A 19,966-nucleotide genomic window follows, 5' to 3' on the forward strand; every position below is an offset into this window, starting at 1 on the left:
TTCAGCCAGTAAACAAACAACTGTATTGGAACACCCTTCCTACTCACCTGATCTGGCCCCCAATGACTTCTTTCTTTACCAGAAGAGAAAGGAAATATTGAAAGGAAAACATTTTGATGACGTTCAGGACATCAAGGGTAATACAACGACAGCTCTGATGGCCATTCCAGAAAAAGAGTTCCAAAATTGTTTTGAAGTGTGGACTAGGCGCTGGTGTTAGTGCAAAGCTTCCCAAGGAGAGTACTTTGAAGGTGACCATAGTAATATTCAGCAATGAGTATGCAGCACTTTTTCTAGGATGAGTTCGCGAACTTAACTGTCCGAATTCATACAGAACTTACTGATTTCCAAACTGCTTTTGCAGCTCTAGCATTTCAAGTTGTCCATCTAGGTTCACTTTTCATTATTTAATTTGCAGTTCTTTCTGATATTTGATGTGTAATAATAAATAGTTTATTGAGGAAAATATGAGAATTACTTAATTTAGATCTTGGATTGCTTTATCCAAAATTAATTAAATTTGATAACTTATTGTGTTTCCCTGAAAAAAAGACCTAGACAAACAATCAGCTCTAATGCGTATTTTAGAGCAAAAATTAATATAAGACCGGGTCTTATTTTACGATAAGACCGGGTATAATATAATATAACAAATATAACACAGTATAATACAATGTAATTAATATAATAATACTGGGTCTTATATTAATTTTTGCTCCAAAAGACACATTAGAGCTGATTGTCTGGCTAGGTCTTATTTTCGGGGAAACACGGTAGTGCCAAATTAAAACATCCAAAGTTTTTCTAAACTTTTGGCTGAAACTCCAGATTCGTTCAAGCATTACACTGGTCCATTTTTTACAAAATCCAATGACTTTTGAAAAATTGTTCTAAAATATCCCAATGACATTTTTATGGAAATATTATTCAATGAAGTAGCAAAGTTCAATACAGTGTATTAAATGTGGTTCTAAGTGCCATAAGATCAACAAAAACCATTACTTTCAAAATCTTGAAACTTGTTTTTTAAGCAAATTATTAAAACACTTTTATGTGAAACAAATGAAGCATCTTTGAGGATGATTTAGAATGTATTCCCTTGAGTATGTTTTCCAAAAAGTTGTTTTCTCATTTAGCTACATCTATGTTTTGTAACAAGTGGGTCCATAGTACCCATGCCTTATCAATATTATTCCTTAGAAGTTCTTGTAAATATTTTTGTGGAAATGCTCAATTACATTTACTAATATAATGCTAAAAATTCCAATAGTACCTTCTAAATATGTTTGCTTGCTTTTATTCTCACTTTGATAACATTTCCGGGAGTTTTAAATTTTCAAATGTTTAATATACGGAACTTTTAAATTTCTTCCTCATGGATGATCACTTTCTTCACTCACACTTTCTTCACTCAAACTACAAGTTTTAACAGCATCCTGATGAAATATACATCATATATACTTTTATCTTTTAACACATAACTACTAAACACTATTTGCAGCTGAGATTTGTCACTAGCAGTAAGTCAAATTCTTGGTCGAAAAAAATCAAGTCATTTTTCGTTCCAGAACTACAGATTTAATGTAATAAAATCTATTTAATACAAGTTTTTATTTCGTGCAGATTCTTGCATAATATCAAAACAAGCTGTAGGCTGGGACTCACTACTATAATCCCTTTTTGGTTCTTCTGCAAATTAGCAAGATTCACGTTTATTATATTTAAAAGTATTAAAAATTTATCCAGATATTTTTGTCTTTTCAGTCTAGGTATTTGTTTTAATATTTTATAATATAATCTTAGAAGTATAAATATAAAAATCCGCAGAGCTACTACCTTCTAAAAAATTACAATGTGCAACAAAATTATTTTAAGCTAGGAAGTCTCCTAAAGCAATTAGTGTTTTGTTAACACATGCAAGTTAGCCACAGCTCCTTCAGTGACACAGGCCAGACTATGTCATCAATGTTTCTCAGATGTCGCTACAACAGGAGGCCCATTTTTCATGGTACTATATCCTAAAACTGTCAGTATAAACCAATGAGTTTATATTAAAATTTATATTGTAACACATAGCACCATTACTATGAGACTATTTACCATGAGGATTTTCACCATCGGTATGGTGCTGAGTGCATAAACATCAGCTGTGGTCTATCTGCTGAATTTAGTCCAGGGGCTGCCAGTTTTAGCTTCTGGCGAAACTCCAGATTATCAGTGAGTCCTGTATGGGAAGATGGGGCTGCATTTCAGAAGCAGCTCTGGAAGAGTACTCCACAGTTACTTTTTTGTTTGGCTGATGGATATCAAATGATGTCACACCTGGGCCACTTCACTGATTGAAGTTATCTGCTTGCCTCCTGTAGTAATTTGAATTTTCCATCACTGGGTTACGTTAAAAAAAAATAAAAAAATTCCTGTCCTACCAAAATCTTGAGAAAGATTTACAAATCTTGGCTACCTACTAGAAATGGGAAGGAAGTAGAAAAAGCAATCCTTAAATTATTATTGCAAAAAAAATCATACCAACATCTGCAAAACGCACCGCCAACTTCTACAAGTACAGGTCAAGATTTAGCTCCATGAAATCTTCCCTAATCCCCAGTCAGTAAGCTCCCCTCCTCCTGCTCTAAATGCTCACAGCATGAAGTCTCTTTCTTTTAGATTATTTACTGCATGCTACCTTTGATTATAGATGCATCAAAAATAAATCCAATCTCCCCATCCAAGCATCCCTTGACCTACCCTTCACCCACAAATATTAAATGTTATTGTTCTCCTTCACATAGCCTTTTCCCCAAACAGGACATCTTTCTCCATAGACCTTGAACATTCACAGTACTGTGTCTTCCTCATAACTGTTTCCTCAATCTGGAGCACCCTCCCTCCTCATTTCTTCTCACAGGAATCCGTCTAGGTTTGGCACAAAAGCAACTCCTGGATTCCCTAGTGGGCCAGGCTACTTCCTTAGCTGCCCCAGCTCTTTTCCTACCGTCTGTCTCTCCATGCACTCATCCCATTCATCCTCAGATGGCAGGGTCCAGCAGGAGTCATTTCTGGGGCTCAGGACAGGCCTCCAGGTTTGCTGAATGACTACAAATGAGGGTGTTCCGTTGGACCTGAAGCAGGGCCCAGTTGGGACCCCTGTAGGAGAGGCCTCGCAATGTCCCCGGCCTCACTTTTCCTTGACTTATAGTTTAGTAATAGGTGTCCCCCTGTGGCTTGAGCTCGGAATGTCCCATCCAGTTCCCTATTTTAGGAAATGACCCTGAAGCTTATGACGATTGATACCCTTAGGCTTATTGATCACAATCTCTATGGTCTAGCACTCTTTCCAGGCTCCTCCCATTGTCCCAGGGTTGCTGACACCACAGAACCACCACGTTGACAGAAGGAAGGCTCCACGCAGAACCCCGGACCCATCTGCCCAGATTTTCCCCTAAATACCCTAAGCTGGTCTGAGAACGCTAAGGCAGTTTTTGGAGGTGCTAACCCTGTCACATCACCTATGCTCTGACAATAAACGCTTATCTTATAGCCCAATTCCTGTGTCCGTCTGTTGGCTGAGCAGCACAGAAAGCACCAGCCCCGGACTCAGTTGCCCCCCCCCCCCCGCCCCAGTTTCAGCCCCACGAGGCGAGCACCTACTAGACGCTAGGCACTGTGGTCCGCACCGGGACAAAGCCTGCTCAAAGGAGCTTACAGTCTATTTACTAATTCAAAGAGTTATAAAGTGCTGTGAAAGGCATGGAAGTGACCCGGGACACTCAGCCTCGCTCCCAGACCCCAGGGAGCAGGCGGTGTCATTTGCTTCAGTTTCTCCACCAGTTAACACCGCGTGTGTCGCCATACACGATGCACGACGTTCCCGCACCGGCCTGCATCGCCGAGTCAGCTCAGCCGCACGCTCCCAGTCCCGGCAGGCCCCGCGCCGCCCCTCCCCCGCGGCTAAACACCCTCTTCCCAGTAGCCCCCGGCGCCCCGCGGCATGCCGGGAGTTGTGGTCTCCGCGGAGGCCGCGCGGCGGCTGGCTCGCAGCGCGTGGCAGGAAGCGGAAGAGGCCTGCGGTCCTTTCCCGGCCCCGCCCCGCCCCGCCCCGCCCCGCCCCGCGCTGCACCGCCCACCCCAGTGCTAACACTGACGTGTCCCTCGGCGGAGGTGCTGCGCCCAGGAGCAGGCGCGGCTGCCGGCAGCGTCGCCTCACGCGGAGCGGAGCGGAGCCTAAGCGGAACCCAGAGCCGGAGCAGCCGCCACCATGGCGAGTGAGTCCCTCGGGGCAGCCCTGTCTCCTCCGGGATGGGTCACATCCCTCTTCCCCTCACCGGTCCGGGCCGGCGCTCGTCTGCCAAGCCTGCCCGGGCCCCAGGTCCTCCTCGGGGACTCCGCGTGTCCCTGTGCTCGGCCTGCCCCTACCCGGCCTGGGCGGAAGCCTTCTCCAGGTAGCACGGAAGGTTTCTTCAAGTCCTAACTCTTCTTTTGTCTCTCCCATCAAAGTTAAATTTCTGGAAGTCATCAAGCCCTTCTGTGTCATCCTGCCGGAAATTCAGAAGCCGGAGAGAAAGGTAAGTTCCTGAAATCGCCATCAAAGGCGGCTTCGTGAAACTCGGGTGCTTGAAGTTTACAGGGTAATTAAAAATGGCTTCAGTACGCCGAGTGGAAGCTCCGTCCCTCCTCTCTTCTCCCCGGAGGGTACTTGGGTGTACTCCTGAGCTTGGTCAGGAGGTGACCTGGTGGTGGGAATGGCCACCGAAGTCGTCGCGCTTCACTCGGGGCGTCTCCCGTGGCTGTCACCCCGGCGAACACAGCCGTGGGTCCCCGTCCCCACGCTGGACCCTGGCCCAAAGCCTCAGTGATGGCTCTCAGGTTGACTTACTCTTCCCTCCTCACCTCCAACAGGAGCAATTCGTGGGTTGGAAATTCTTCTAGGAGATGCTCTGTGAGGCCATTTACTGACAGGCACTTAAATGAGTATTCTGTACAAATGAGTTTCTGCCTTTTATGTGGGCTGTCACATTAACTGCGAGTACAGGCATTTTGTGAACCTTGCCTTTTGCAGTGGGCAAGTAAAAACATGGAAAAATAGAAATGTAGACCGAAAATGAATCTTTGTTGCAATTTTCACTGCTGTGAACTATAGGCCAAGATGTAGTTGCCAATGTAAGTAAAGCTATTAGACAATGAAGAAAAGTTTCATTGGGTTCTTAAAGAGAATGAGTAGTAATATATATATATATATTTTTGTCTTCAGATTCTTTTCAGACTGTTGTTCATGCATTCACATATGTATTGTGTACTTGACATCAGCTTGGACACTTGGGTTCTAAGAGTCTCGTTTTATTTATTTATTTATTTATTTTTGCTTAAAACTGTTTTGTATAATTGCTCCACATATGTACTGCCTTTGATGGGCCAATATGCAAAGTTCTTCCTCACCCCTCACCCCCTGCATAGTAGAAAGGGCATGGTCTGGAGGCTAGCAAGCCTGGGATCCACCCTTTACACAGTCTTAATAACTGTATGACCTTGGCCTTGTAGCTTAAATGTGATAGATGGAGCAGTGAAAATATGTGCAAGGTATAGCAGTGGCTAAAGAAGGGATTAACTCTGGAAGATGTGATGTCTGATGGTGGTTTTGAAGGAAGAGTAGTTTTCTTGAAGTGAGGGAACAGAATTCCAGGCATAAGGAATATATAAAATGCGAAGGAAAACAAGACAAGCAGGTTGGAAGGTGTTAGATATACTTCAGTATTGACAAAACGTAAAAGATAAATGGGGAGCAATAGGAGCCAGACAGATTAGAAAATTGCTTTGGAAGTAGGGTAAAGGAGTGGAGTGGTTTCCAGGGTTTTGCAATAGAGGGTAAACTATGGGAGTGGGCTAGGAGAGGAGAATGGATTTTGGGGCTGTTTAAGAGGTAGAGTAGACAAGACTTGGATGTTAAACAGCCCTTGATGTTTCACTGTTGAACTTGGCCGCATCTAGGAGAGACTTCGTTATTAACAAATGAGGAGTCTTGTAAAAATTGTCCACTCTTTTTTCCATAAAGAATCACTTCAGTACAAACTTGTCATGTAAGTTTGTACTGAAGTGATTCTTTATGGAAAAAAGAATCTGAAGCAGTGTTGCCTTCCCTTGACTTCCTTTTGATTCCTTGGTGGGGTGCGGTAACAGGTGGGAAAGGAAGCATTCTCAAGAGAAAGAAGTGTTCTTTGAATTCACTCAATTTCACGTGGAGTATCTGAACATGGAATTCGTGCTGTCTTTGTGTAGTTGTGTTATCGTGACCTAAAGTGATACACAGAAGACTACAACTTCTCTTCTGACCAGAGAGCCAGGATTCTGGCTTAGTGCTTGCTTAGACTTCTCTCCCCCTCAAATTAAAAAGTATTTTAAGAACACAATTTTGTTCACTTAATACTGTCACTCACAAGGCATTTCCACATCAAAATCCTCAGTCTGCACAATAATTACTGTTTTTTTAAAGCCATTCTTTCAGTGTAGGCAGCAAGTACTAATGAAGACACTCAGTTTTAGAGACAGGAGACCCAGAATTCCCACTCTACTGCTTACTATGTTTCCCCGAAAATAAGACCTAACCAGCAAATAAGCCCTAGCATGATTTTTCAGGATGATATCTCCTGAACATAAGCCCTAATGTGTCTTTTGGAGCAAAAATTAATATAAGACCCAGACTTATTTTCGGGGAAACACGGTAGTACCAGAGGGGCCTTGAGCAAGGTGTCTAATCATTTCTAATGATACTTATTAGTCATTTATAAAATGATTTTGAATGTAATTTGTCCTACTTTCATACCTGAAGAGATGTGAAAAGTCTTGAAGTTAGACAGATACTACTAGTAGTTAGTGATTGGGTTAAATTTGCAACTCTCCCTGTCCTTCCCCCAATATTGTTTTCTTTTACCCTTAATCCATAGAAAACACTATGTATTAAACAATCACGAATGCCAAATTAGTTAACTCCAGAATAAGATTTTGGTCGGTTACAAAACCCTTTCAAATGAATGGTGATGGCTCATATGTTGAAAGGGCACGTCTAGTTTAGGAATCCCTTTCTATTGCAACATTCTTTGATCTTGGATCTGATCCTAAACTGTTAATGCTAATGGTTAAGAGCACACACTTTGGACTCAAACTCACTTCACTGTGGAATTTCGGACAAATTACTTAGCCTTTCTGAGACTCAGTTTTCTCATTCTAAAATAAAGATAATGCTGTGTAGTGCAAGGATTAAATGAGATGATGCCTATGAAGGTCTTTGCATATGTGCCTTGTACAAAGCATGCAATGTATGTACATGTGTTTTAGTAGTTATGTTTAGTATCTGGTTGGGAGTGTTCAAGACTTCTCTGGTGAACAGAGAAAGGGGTCTGATCTGAGTCCATTTCTAGTAATTTGCTTATGAAAATAACTTGCCTTAATTCATTCTCTTCCGTAGATTCAGTTTAAGGAGAAAGTGTTGTGGACTGCTATCACTCTCTTTATTTTCTTGGTATGCTGCCAGGTAAGCCCAGGTTTCCTGTTCTAGTATCGAAGTGGGGGGAGGAGGTGGTCAGAGAGGGCTGGAGACAAATGTGCTGATCCTCTTTCTGTTTGTTTCCAGATCCCCCTGTTTGGTATTATGTCTTCAGATTCTGCTGACCCTTTCTATTGGATAAGAGTGATTCTAGCCTCTAACCGAGGTAGAACTGTGGCTCTCTCTGCCTCTTTTCTGTACAATGTGGGCTAGTTAAATTACAGGCTTGGGTTTTATGTGGAGTTCAGGAAGTGCTTGGGAAAAATGTTAGTGTGCTGTGCTGAATAGCTTAGTAAATGCTGAATTCAGTGCTGAGGTGTATCATCATATTCAGAATTGCATATGAATGCAGTATAAAACCTGTAATAGCAAGATTAGTCTGTGTCGTAGAGAATTTAAAAAGTGCGAAAACTAGAATGCTTTTTAAACAACTGAAATGATATTTCTGCCTGTTTTTCTTGTGTTTTTATAACCTTCTCCAGAATATGTAATTTATTTCTGAGCTGCATCTTTTTCATATCTATAGGTTACATATATGTGTTAAAAAATATGTAACAGTGTTTCGTATACTCTACCCAGTTACCTAAGGCGGGGGGGGGGGGAGATTTTGAACGTTTGTCAGTACTGCTTTTGATTAAATCATTTTTCTAAATATAATTCAGGTTAAGTTCCCAAACAGTTGGAAGTATAGCTCATTTTAGTATAATGGAAGTAGACATTTATTCACAACCAGATACAATTGTACAGGCTTCCTTTTCAGACTCTGGAAATTATTTGAATGTTATCCCTTTTTATTAACTGATGAAAAGACGAACCTTTCTTATCTCTGTGAAACCAGAATGAATCTGTTTATGGTGAATTTAAGTGTAGCGATCTGTTTAAACGCCATGTGACTTCCAAAACAGAATAAGATGTTGTGTGGAAGACTGACAGAATGAATTGAATTATACTCTGATTGTTGATGTTTTGGGGTTATCCTCTAAGTTCAATGCTGCTAGCAAACTGAAGCATACTGAATTTGTATAAGGGGTACACAGTCATATTTTGCTCATTTATTTTCTTATTAATGTAGGCTTTTCCAAGCTAATATTGGCTGTGTTCTGCCTCCCCTGTCCTCAGGCACATTGATGGAGCTTGGTATCTCTCCCATTGTTACCTCTGGCCTCATCATGCAGCTCTTGGCTGGCGCCAAAATAATTGAAGTTGGTGATACCCCAAAAGACCGAGCCCTTTTCAATGGAGCCCAAAAGTGTAAGTGAGATTTTGAATAATGTTGAGATGTCTATAGTTGAGAATTTGAATTTGCTATGAAATTTGGGGCATCAAAACAGTTTTTTCTTTGTACCGTGTAACTTCCTTAGCCCACCAACGCTGCGGGTGCTCTGTGGCTTGTGTTAAGAAGAAAGCACTTCCGGGACAGTCATGGTGCAAGGCACTTTGATGGACTGGAAGGGTGGGGGGAGGATGTCCCATGCCCCCGAGGCTGTATGATTGAGTTGCAGGGGCAGGGCTTGAAGAGCAGTCCTAAGAACTCAATGGGATAACATTTGTAAAACATCTCTCAGTGCCTGGCACATCATAGGTATATGACAGGTGTTGTTTTTCTTCTGGGAGCTTAAAAGGATTCAACTTAGGGGAAAGGTGATCCTCTTAACCCAGCACTACTATTTACTAGCTCTGTGACTTTGGACAAAGTTAGATGACAGGTCTTACATCTCAGTTCCTTCATCTGTAAACATGAGGATAATATTGGCCTCATAGCAAATAATAAGTGTCACTAGTAACAATGACTAATCATCAAAATGATTTCTGATTTTCTGCTTTAAGAATTCAGTGTCATTGAGCAGTTTTATAAAAGTCAAATAGGGACTACATTTGATGGGCACTTGGGAGTAAAATTTTGACAAACTGATCTGGATTGACAAATGAACCAGAAAAGCAGAACTTGAAGCCAAACCCATACTTAGAGATTCATCTAGTATTGTGGAACCAGTAAAAATGTGTCGATTCCATTGTGCCTAACAATGAAGTATAATGATAGAAGACACGAAGACAGTCTACAAAAAGGAAAGCTGTTTGGCCAAGAGAGCTTTGTGACAGAGGAAATGGGACAAGTGACTAAATTGATAACATTGTGGGGGTTTTCCTTAAAGAAAACACATTACATGCAAACTGGGAAGGGGTCGCTTTATCCCAGAATTAATCATCTGTGTTCTGGACTTAGACCTGGGTGATAGGCTTGTAGAGGTGGCCCAGGAGTAGTTCAACCCAGGAGCTCTCCAAAACCCAAGCAATCTGACCCAAATTTGGGTGCTGTAGGTTGGCGACATTACCAAATTGTGTACCTCGGGATTCTGTCTTCAGTATATTTTGCACCCTTCCCTTCCATGAGAACCAGATTTGTCACGTCCGAACTCGTTTTCTTCCTCTCATCACTGAAAGGAAAGTGAATTTAGGAGAAGGTGAAATTAAGGAACTCACCTGCTTCTGTTACACAGGCATTTGAGTTATGGTGTACTTTGCTGATGTTACTGGTGTTTCTTGGACCGAGCTCCTTGGAGGCAGTATCGGTATTCTCCATCTTTGTTCTTCCTGGTACCTGGTACAGAGGAGATGTTCAGTAGCTGTTTGCTCTATGACTGTGGAAAGTCCCACTTTGAGAACAGTTTTCTTTTGATTTCTAGTATTTGGAATGATCATTACCATTGGCCAATCTATTGTGTATGTGATGACGGGAATGTATGGGGACCCTTCTGAAATGGGAGCTGGAATCTGCCTGTTAATCACTATTCAGGTAATTGTTATGCTAAACATTCCCCCTGGCTTGTACTTCCCAAATAACAAACCTGAACCATGCATAAAAGCAGCTTTTACTGAGAAGGAGCCAAAGTGCCTGTGTTGGCCCTTCTAAACTCACCAGAGGAAGGCTCTGCTGTCTACTGTCTATTCAGCCATTAGCATTTATATCAGAGAAGCCTCTTATTGAGGAAGGAAAGAGCCACACCTGTGGGGAACAGGAATGCAGTTTATTTGAGTTTCTTTCTTTCATTTTTTAAATTTTTACAGCTCTTTGTTGCTGGCTTAATTGTCCTACTTTTGGATGAACTTTTGCAAAAAGGGTACGGCCTGGGCTCTGGTATCTCCCTCTTCATTGCCACTAACATCTGTGAGACCATCGTGTGGAAGGCATTCAGCCCCACCACTGTCAACACTGGCCGAGGTAAGGATCCTGGGCTTTCCTGGGGACAGCAGTCAGTTAAAAGCACTAACAGAGACAGATACAAAGCAGAAGACAAAAGTTGCCCCATTCCAAGGAAAAATCACCTCCATTTTACGTATACTACTTCTGATTTTTCTGTGTGTTTTTCTGGATCAAAATATTTTAAAACAGATAGGCTTCTCATAATTATACATAATTTGCATATTACAACAGATAAACAGTGAGCAGCCTTATATTTTCATCTTTACATATTTTAGCAGTTGCTGTCAGTGAATATGTTTCTAAAAATGAAATCACTAAACCAATACACTTGGTCATGCAAGGGGCAACTTTGTGAAAGAGGGCTGAACTTGGAGTTCACATCCTGGCTGTTCCTATTAGTAGTACCTACGAGGGCAAACAGTTAAGTTCGCGAACTCATCTTAGAAAAGTGCTACACACCTCATTGCTGAATATCACTATGGTCACCTTCGAAGTCCTCCCCTTGGGAAGCTATGCACCGATGCCAGTGTCTAGTCCAGCCTTCAAAGCAATTTTGGAATTCTGTTTTCCGGAATGGCCATCAGAGCTGTCGTCATATTACCATTGAGGTCTTGAATGTCATCAAAATGGCTTACTTTCAATATTTCCTTTATCTTCGGGTAAAGAAAGAAGTCATTGGGGGCCAGAACAGGTGAGTAGGGAGGATGTTCCAATACAGTTATTTATTTACTGGCTAAAAACGCCTTCAGAGACAGTGCTGTGTTAGCTGGTGCATTTTCCTGATGCAAGAGCCATGAATTGGCGAAAAGTTCAGGTTGTCTGACTTTTTCACGCAGGCTTTTCAGCACTTCCAAATAGTCAACTGTTTGTCCAGTTGGCACAAATTCATAATGAATAATCCCTCTGATATCCAAAAATGGTTAGCAACATCATTGCAACAAGTTTGCGAACTTAATTGTCAGACCTCATAAGTGGCTTTGGGTAAATCCTTCTACTCTGACTGAGCCTTGGTTGCCAGGATGAAATGAGAAATAACATGAAAAAACATGATGGATGCTTGGCCCATAGTAGATGCTTATCAAATGTTAGTATTCTATGCTATACACATGAGTGCCAAGGACATCTTATTATTGAGGATGTTTTTAATAATTTCCAGACATATAGGGAAGTATGACTTATTAGGAAAGGCAATAGGCATTCATCACTAGATATGGTATTTACTTACAAAAGTCCTGTGAGAAATAAGTATGTATACACATTTGAATGTTTTCTTTTAATTGAATGCTGGAAACCAAGTCCCTGGGCACAACAGATTACAAAGCAAAGAGCGTAGATTGAGGTAGGGGATGTCAGAAAAGGGTGGGCAAAATGAGATTTGATTCCTCCCTGGGCACTTTTTGGAACTGTAAGAAATCCAAGGCAAATGGAGAGACAAGGACAAAAGACAGGGCTTTCCAGGGATGGATGTCAAAGGGAGGAGGATAAAGGATAAGAGTTCAGGTGTATGGCAAGACCATACTGTAACTGGCCTGGGTGACATCCTGAGTTATGTGGAAGTGATACCAGAGTGAAGCCAAGCAGCCACCTTCCATTCAGGAGCAGGCCAGTGAAGCGATGGCAGCCCAAATCTGGAGGATCACCCCAGACTGGAGTGGATGACAGAATGCAGCTTGGGTAACTGCTCAGTCTCTTAGCTTGGACAAGCCAGCCTGTCACAAGGAAAGCATTGCATGAGGGCATTAGGAGAAAAGAACGTAAGAGACAGGACAAAGGAGGTATTTTCAAGGGTGATGGAAATTGGCAGCAAAGGGGAGTTTGTTTTTGGCTTTAAAAGTGTCACGATGTCAACTGGCAATGTTTGACAACTGCTGGAGAGGTGCCACCAGGAAGGATGGGTCCATGGCCTCGTGCATATGGGTAGTGAGCAGGGCTGCAGACCACCATGCTTGCTGAAGAGTGAAGAGAAAGGGAGAAGAGTAGGGGCATGAGGACTGGGCCCTGGAGAAGGGCAGAGGTCACAAGGGTCACAGGGCTAGGAAAGCAGCATGGCACCCACATCTGGAACTCACCTGTGACTTGGCTTGGTGACACAGTAATCCTTATTGACTGAGACCCTCTTGCGTCTGGGAGTATAACCATTGTTTCTTCCCTGGACAAGTGGGAACAACCCAAAACAGGATTATCAGGGACTGTGTGGCTACAAAACAGCTTTTGCCCCTGAAGTAGAAACGATGTCTTGCTTCCCAGAGATTCAGTAGGTAGTGAAGTCAAGAAATAATTATGTTAAAAATTAGGAAAACTAGAGCCCAACCCTGGCATGCCTTTCATTCGAAAAATATTTATCAGGTGCCTATATCAGGCCAGGCACTCTACTAGATAGGCACTGGGAATACAAAGTAAGTAAACCATGTGTTACTTGTATGTCAGGTGTTACTGCAGGTACTACTGATAAGGCAGAGGAATATGGGAATGCCAGGAGTGTTATCACAAGGTTAGTCTGGATAATCAAAGTCCTAAAAGGGAGAGGAAGCCCTATGACTTGGGGAGGAATGTTCCATTTGGGAGGAACCCAGGTACAGGGCTCTAAGGTGGGAATGTACCTGGTGTGTTCGAATGAACAAGGGAGAGAATAGTCAGAGCTGAGATCCAAGAGGTAATGGGGGGAGTGTTGAGAATGGGCAGAGCGTGAACAAGTTCCTTCTTCCTTCCTTGGCAACTTGGGTGTCATCCTCTGTGAAATAAGAGCTTGTCTTGGCTCCAGCTTTAAGATCCCTGAATTCTGCACATTGGTTAGACAGGCCAATGCTGTCACCTGAATGAGAGGAGGAAAGGATGGGAACTGAGGAAGCACTGGTAGTTAGGACAGAGCTTCCACAGGAGCCCTATGCCGGGGGCTTCAAAAGAGACGGAGAGTGATGCCTATTATCTCTGACTAGTCTGGGAAGAGCTAGACGGAGAAGCAGCAAGTCATTCCACCATCACGTGTTAGAAACAGCACAACCCCCACACCTGCCCACAGAGCACAGCTCTGGATGTAGGGGTGGCTGCCTGCCTGAGGCCAGACTTTCGTTGTAGGATAGTTAATGCTGTCCTGAATAGCAACGGTTACACAGTAATACAGTGCTCCTGTTTATTACTTCAGCTGGGGTTTGGTTTGATGTTTTTTAACTTCAGTAAATTTCTTGAAAATTATAAGGTTTCTAGACATTACTAATTTCCCATGCTCCCCAGCTTTTTCCCACTTGTCCCTCTGCTGCCTAATCCTCAGGTCAGGTACCCCTTCTTGCTCTTGATTCCTTCAGTCCATGGCTTTGTTTTCCTGGCTCTCTTCAGCACGGTGGGGTGTTTCCTCTATGAGGTGGGCGTACCTGTTGTCCTGTCTGCTTGGTCATCAGTGTGAGAGCAGAGAAGTCAGGCTCTGCCTTGTCAGAGGAAGCCTGCATTTCCGAGCTGGGGATGCTCTGCTGCCTGGGCTTTTCCAGGGAAGTGGATTGGACAGCTCTGGGCCTGCTCTCCAGTGTGGGACCTCTTCAGCTGGAGTTAAGCAGATCTAGCTTTTATGATTTTCTAATTAATCATCATTCCACACATCTGGTGGCCACTGACTCACATGCCAACAAAATGAGACAATTCAAAAAGGTAAAATAGCCCATTTCTATTTCTGTGGGAGAAATGGAAATGAGGGAAGAGAAAATGCCACTGTCATTGTGGTTACAGGGGTAGACACTGTAAATCTTAAAACTAATTCTCTTGCCCTCTGTCACTAAGAAGCTGTTTGTTTCTTTACCTCATGTGTCCCCTCCTTCACTGACAGGGATGGAATTTGAAGGTGCTATCATTGCACTGTTTCATCTGCTGGCCACACGCACTGACAAGGTCCGAGCCCTTCGAGAGGCCTTCTACCGCCAGAACCTCCCCAACCTCATGAATCTGATCGCCACCATCTTTGTCTTCGCAGTGGTCATCTACTTCCAGGTGCGTTCAGAACCACCGCACGTCCTCATGGTCTGCATGTAAGTGTCAGGCTGCCGTGGTGGATGTGCTCCCACTCACACCCCAGGGGTGCTATACATCATCGTATCGTAGTGAAGGGGTCGGTCGGCATTTGAAAGGAGCCAGTTTCCATGTCCGCTAGATAAGTGTGTTCCATTGATTCAGTCAGGGACCTGCCTGAACTGAAAAAAACTGAGGCAGATGTAACATTTCTGAAATTGTGCTTCTTTGGGTTGGGCCTATCAGCAGATAAAGAAAATAACATCTTTAAGTTCTTAATTCAAAAGAAGTAAAAAGTCGTCAAGCTGTAAACCTTATCGCCATCTTACCCAAAGTTTATCGACTATTTGTGAGTAGTGTCATCATCTTGGAAAAGGTCCTTCCTCTTGAGAGCTCTTATCTTTCAAATTATTAGTCTGTGTCAGTTGCTTCTGAGTAAGAGACCTGAGCTGCCAGTTAGTTGCTTTTCTGCAGTTGGATTTATCTTTGTATTTTTTCATTGGCCATTTTGTATTCTTATATTTATCGAAAAGAAGGGACAGCAGTAGAAAAGATAGTTTAGTGCTTGTGAAGAGGTATTTATACCAGCCAAATGCTTTTTCTGAGGACCACAGAGGTCTGTTGCTTCAGCTGAGACTTTTAGTCAGACACCCGATTTAATAATAAGCTAACTCTTAAGGGGCTTGGTAGGTATTTGTGGTTAGATCATTAAAATTTATTTTAAATCTATATTCTGAGTCCTGTTCTAGGCACTGGGAGTTTATAAAAAACATAATATAAAAGAAAACCTTTCTATTCCCCAAGGGTTTCCGAGGCGGAGGCTATATTCATAGAAAAGCTTAGCTTTTCTATTTATGATTTAAAACATCATAAAGGGCTGCTGTGGGATGTGAGGTGGCCTTGTCTTGGGGCCTTTGTAACAGCACCGGAGAGGTCACCACCAGTGAGACACATTGTGAGGACTTACTTGGACATGTGCCCTTCAGGTTCTTCTGTCTACTCCACATTGATGCAGATAGAATGTGGTGGACTTCGTTATTTGACAAAAACGGGATTGTTCCAATGTGCTGGGTTTTGGTGCTATTTTAAGCCTGCCTTTCTGGGAACCCTCTGTGTATGTGCTCCCAAGTGCAGTGTTGGGTCAGGAAGTGGCATGGGAGCCCTGGAACCAACATAACTCAGGCTGTCCCCAGCTGGGCTGTGTCTGTGCAGGGGCTGGAATGAGGCATTGGGGGCGCTCTGCTGTGTTTGGCTTCTCAGGGCTTCCGAGTGGACTTGCCCATCAAGTCAGCGCGTTACCGAGGCCAGTACAACACGTACCCTATCAAGCTCTTCTACACCTCCAACATCCCCATCATCCTGCAGTCCGCCCTGGTGTCCAACCTGTATGTCATCTCCCAGATGCTGTCAGCCCGCTTCAGTGGCAACCTGCTGGTCAGCCTGCTGGGCACCTGGTCTGTAAGTATGACTACTTGTAACACTGTGGCGACTTGCAGTGCCGTGCATCCAAGTGTCTTGCTCATGACCAAGCAGTTTACCCTACCATAGTTTCTAATTGTGCCTTTCACAAATTCAGCACATCAAAGTTTCATTTCAGTAAGAAAACGGCACTGACACCTGAGCCACACTGTATTCCTTTTCATCTGCTCAGAACTACTTTTTTCCTGTTGCCAAGGTACTATGAAACAGCACTCATAGGCTTTGTGTGTATCTTCGCAGGATACATCTTCCGGGGGTCCAGCACGTGCTTATCCAGTTGGTGGCCTTTGCTATTACCTGTCCCCTCCAGAATCTTTTGGCTCTGTGTTAGAAGACCCTGTGCATGCCATTGTGTACATAGTGTTCATGCTGGGCTCATGTGCATTCTTTTCCAAAACGTGGATCGAGGTCTCAGGCTCCTCTGCCAAAGATGTAAGTATAAGTTACAAATTAATTGAACCAAGAAACAGTAGCTCTCACCTGTCACTGGTATGAGGGGTCTCAACTTGTCATCTCTTCCTAAGAAAGTGGTAGTGGTGTTAGTGCTCACCTGGGGAGCTGGAGCCAAACTAAAACTGGACTTTCTCATGAGGAGGCTCAGGCAGCAGTTTTAAAATTATCTACACAAATATTGTTAGGGAATAACAATAAAGAAGGAAACCTGTGAGTGTTTAGTGCCACCATGAAATGTCTACCTAGATTTCAATTTCAAACTTAAAATTGCACATTGTTTTCTCGGCATCACACAGGTTGCAAAGCAGCTGAAGGAGCAGCAGATGGTGATGAGGGGCCACAGAGAAACTTCCATGGTCCATGAACTCAATCGGTGAGTGCTGGCCCTAGGTCCCAGGGGTTTTCTTATGTTTGTGGTTTTCTTACACATCAAGCATCCTGACAGGGCTTAGGGATTTCTGGTTCATTAAATCTTATCCTTGGATACAGGATAGAAAAGGTCCCTGTGTCCACAAGAAAATCAGCAGTGAAACTTTCAGATTGTCTTCCGATCCCTAGCAGGGGCAATAGGCAATTTCGTTCATTCTCCACTAAGAATTCTCCAAAGCCTCTAGCTTTACAGTACACTGTTCAGGAGGAATACAATGCAAGCTACATCTGACTAGTAGCCACATTAAAAGAGTAAAAATTTGTAATTAGTGTAAGAAAAATTATGAGATAGTTTATATTCTTGTCTTCAAAATCTCGTGTGCTATCTTTAATATCTCAACTTGGACTAGGCACATTTCATCAACCATGTGTGGTTTGTGCAGTCACTTCATTGGACAGCAGCCCTAGTCTAGACCATTAAGGTGTGTGAGTAGGTGAAGTTTAAAGAAGATAGTGATCTCTAAAGGAGTTAAGTTCCTAAATCAGAGGCCAGCATGTCAGACTGCCTGGCCCCGCAGGCATGTCGCCTGAGTCAGGGGCAGGCCAGGATGGAAGGATCTGCATGGTGGCATGTTGCTGACCCATCTCCCACTCCCCAGGTACATTCCCACTGCCGCTGCCTTTGGGGGGCTGTGCATCGGGGCCCTCTCCGTCCTGGCTGACTTCCTGGGTGCCATTGGGTCTGGAACCGGGATCCTGCTCGCAGTCACAATTATCTACCAGTACTTTGAAATCTTTGTAAAGGAGCAGAGTGAGGTCGGCAGCATGGGGGCCCTTCTTTTCTGAGCCATGTCTCTCCTGGACTAGGAAGAGGAGACATGCTCTGGAATTGCCAAGGAAAGGGAACAACGAATTCATCACAGGGGTGCTGCTGTGGTATATGGAACTTTGTTTACTTTTTTTTGAATTTCATATTCTTTCATTCCACTTTGTAAAGTACTAGAAATTTCCAATTTGAGATTTTGCTTTTTATTCTGGCATTGGCTAAAGAACTATAAAACTGAGGTTTTATTCAGCTGATGGCCAGAGGCTGGGAGGATAAATGACTCCCCATGTGTCCATGTAACTTTGTTTTAACCTTTGCACCTTCTCAGTGCCATAGGCGGCTGCGGTGGTCCCAGCTGTTCACCTACAAGGAAATGTCTTGTTGGTTAGAAGCACAAACATTGTTGAAAGGACTGCATTTCATTGTGGCAGCAAGATGTGAGGCTGGCAGCACACCATGTGTTTTCTGATGGATGTGGGTGATTCACTAGCATGTTCCCTCACGGTCGGGTAGAAACATATGCTTAAAACTTGTTCTCTGGAAGATACAATTGTCTTCCCTTTTAAAAGTAGTTTTTTTTAGGGCAGAGCGTCCAAAGGAGAGGGATGAATTTCCCAGCAAGATACTCTTGGGCCATCAGTTCTTTTTTCTGCATGTGAAGTCGGGATTCGTCAACTTTATAGAGTTGCGCCTGGCCAAGCTAGGTAAACATTGTGTGGAGGACCCCTGGAGTTATGTCTTTCTGTCTAGTTCTTCCAGTTGTCACTGGACTTGGCCCCTCTTGGTTCTTTCACTCCCCACTTGGTGCTAGCAAGTGGAGACATCGTGGCAGGCACTCAGACGTGGAAAGACATCAATTTACTTGGTGTTCACAGGCCACCGCTACCCTCTAGGCTGACCACTTCCCACTTGTATTTTTAGAACTCTTTCATTGTGCTTAAGACCAAATGCAAATAAGGTAAATGACAAGATGCCACCCATCTCCTCCTGCAGTCAGGGTCAGAGAGCTTGTGTTTTTCGTAAGTTTCTCCAATGTTTGATATTAAAAGACTCATAATTATGTGTAAAATAAGTTCTTTTCGCAAAAACAGGTGACTAAGATCTTAGGAATTGGAACCTTTTCTAAGGCCTTTAGGAAGGTGCTTCTCGGGACAGGTGCCTGACAGTGCTTGGCAACAGGGACAGCAGAGTCAGGCACTGCAAACCTGAGGGGTTCTCACTGGAGGACACCCCAGTTCTAAGAAGGGAGCACCAGAGGTCTGTGCAGCCATATGGAGGGAGATTTCCCACCAGCAGCAGGCACACAGCGGCCTCCGAAGCACAGAGCCATGGTCATTATTCAGTAGAGGTTTCAAACTTGACACCTGAGTCAAGAGGGCTCCTAGGAGTCCTTACTGGCAGTGCTAACCAGGAAACAGACCAACCGAGGAACAAGAAGCAACTTGCTTAAAACCACCTGGCAAGTTAGCCGTGGAAGAGCCAGGATGGGCCTGGCGGGTGTGTCACCCCCCCCCCCAGGGCGTTGCCACACCCCATATCACACGTGGCCTTGTCAGCCCCAGTCCTGAGCAGAGACCTGATGCCTCTCCCCAACCCTGTCTGCTCAGCCCAACCTTAGAGGAAGGCTGTGGCCGCTGGCAGCAGGGCAGCTGTGGCAGGAGCCCTGCCGCCCGGCCTGCAGCCTGTTATCATCAGGGGGGCTCTGCAAGGCTTAGGCTCGGGCTCTGTGGTTAATGACCACGGTGGGTGGGGCTGGTCCTAGCTTCCAGGGAGTGTCACTGTGGACAGACGGGAAGTGGCATAACTGAGATAAGGTGAAAAAGTGACAAATAAAGCCAACTTTTTACAAGCCATTTGGTCATGTTCTTTCTGTTTTCAATTCCCTTTAATTCCCAAGAAGGCCAGTGAGAGAAGACGCCTGAGGCTTGGTCGGGTCCTGATTTTGCACAGGTGCCCAAGGTCTCACCTAGATGGAAGTTTCTCCTCAGAAAAGCATTTTGCCTAGAAAACTTCCTTATGGTGATAGTGCCCACCGCATGCTCAGGTTTTTGGTAATTTGAAATACAGGTGATTGAGCAGAAGCGCTGGTGCTGAGTGGTGTGCAGGCTGC

The 19,966-nt window shown here is 43.8% G+C and overlaps 1 protein-coding gene across 1 annotated transcript; it reads left to right on the forward strand.

The window, feature by feature from the left end:
- Nucleotides 1-4,118: 4,118 nt before the first annotated feature.
- SEC61A1 (SEC61 translocon subunit alpha 1) lies at nucleotides 4,119-19,709 on the forward strand. The gene is made up of 12 exons (XM_081078344.1): nucleotides 4,119-4,262; nucleotides 4,495-4,562; nucleotides 7,457-7,522; nucleotides 7,622-7,700; nucleotides 8,654-8,785; nucleotides 10,219-10,328; nucleotides 10,601-10,754; nucleotides 14,551-14,711; nucleotides 15,990-16,187; nucleotides 16,449-16,640; nucleotides 16,958-17,034; nucleotides 17,690-19,709. Exons 1-12 carry the CDS (start codon nucleotides 4,256-4,258, stop codon nucleotides 17,874-17,876), a joined length of 1,431 nt encoding a protein of 476 aa, XP_080934470.1. The 5' UTR covers nucleotides 4,119-4,255; the 3' UTR covers nucleotides 17,877-19,709.
- The last annotated feature ends 257 nt before the right edge of the window (nucleotides 19,710-19,966 follow it).

Source organism: Rhinolophus hipposideros (genome assembly GCF_964194185.1).
Source record: "Rhinolophus hipposideros genome assembly, chromosome: 17".
In the NCBI taxonomy this organism is placed as follows: Eukaryota; Metazoa; Chordata; class Mammalia; order Chiroptera; family Rhinolophidae; genus Rhinolophus; species Rhinolophus hipposideros.

Coding starts and splice junctions, on each gene's coding strand:
- SEC61A1 (XM_081078344.1), top strand. Junction 7,701..8,653: donor GATTCTAGCCTCTAACCGAG/GTAGAACTGTGG, acceptor CCCTGTCCTCAG/GCACATTGATGGAGCTTGGT. Junction 10,329..10,600: donor GCCTGTTAATCACTATTCAG/GTAATTGTTATG, acceptor AAATTTTTACAG/CTCTTTGTTGCTGGCTTAAT.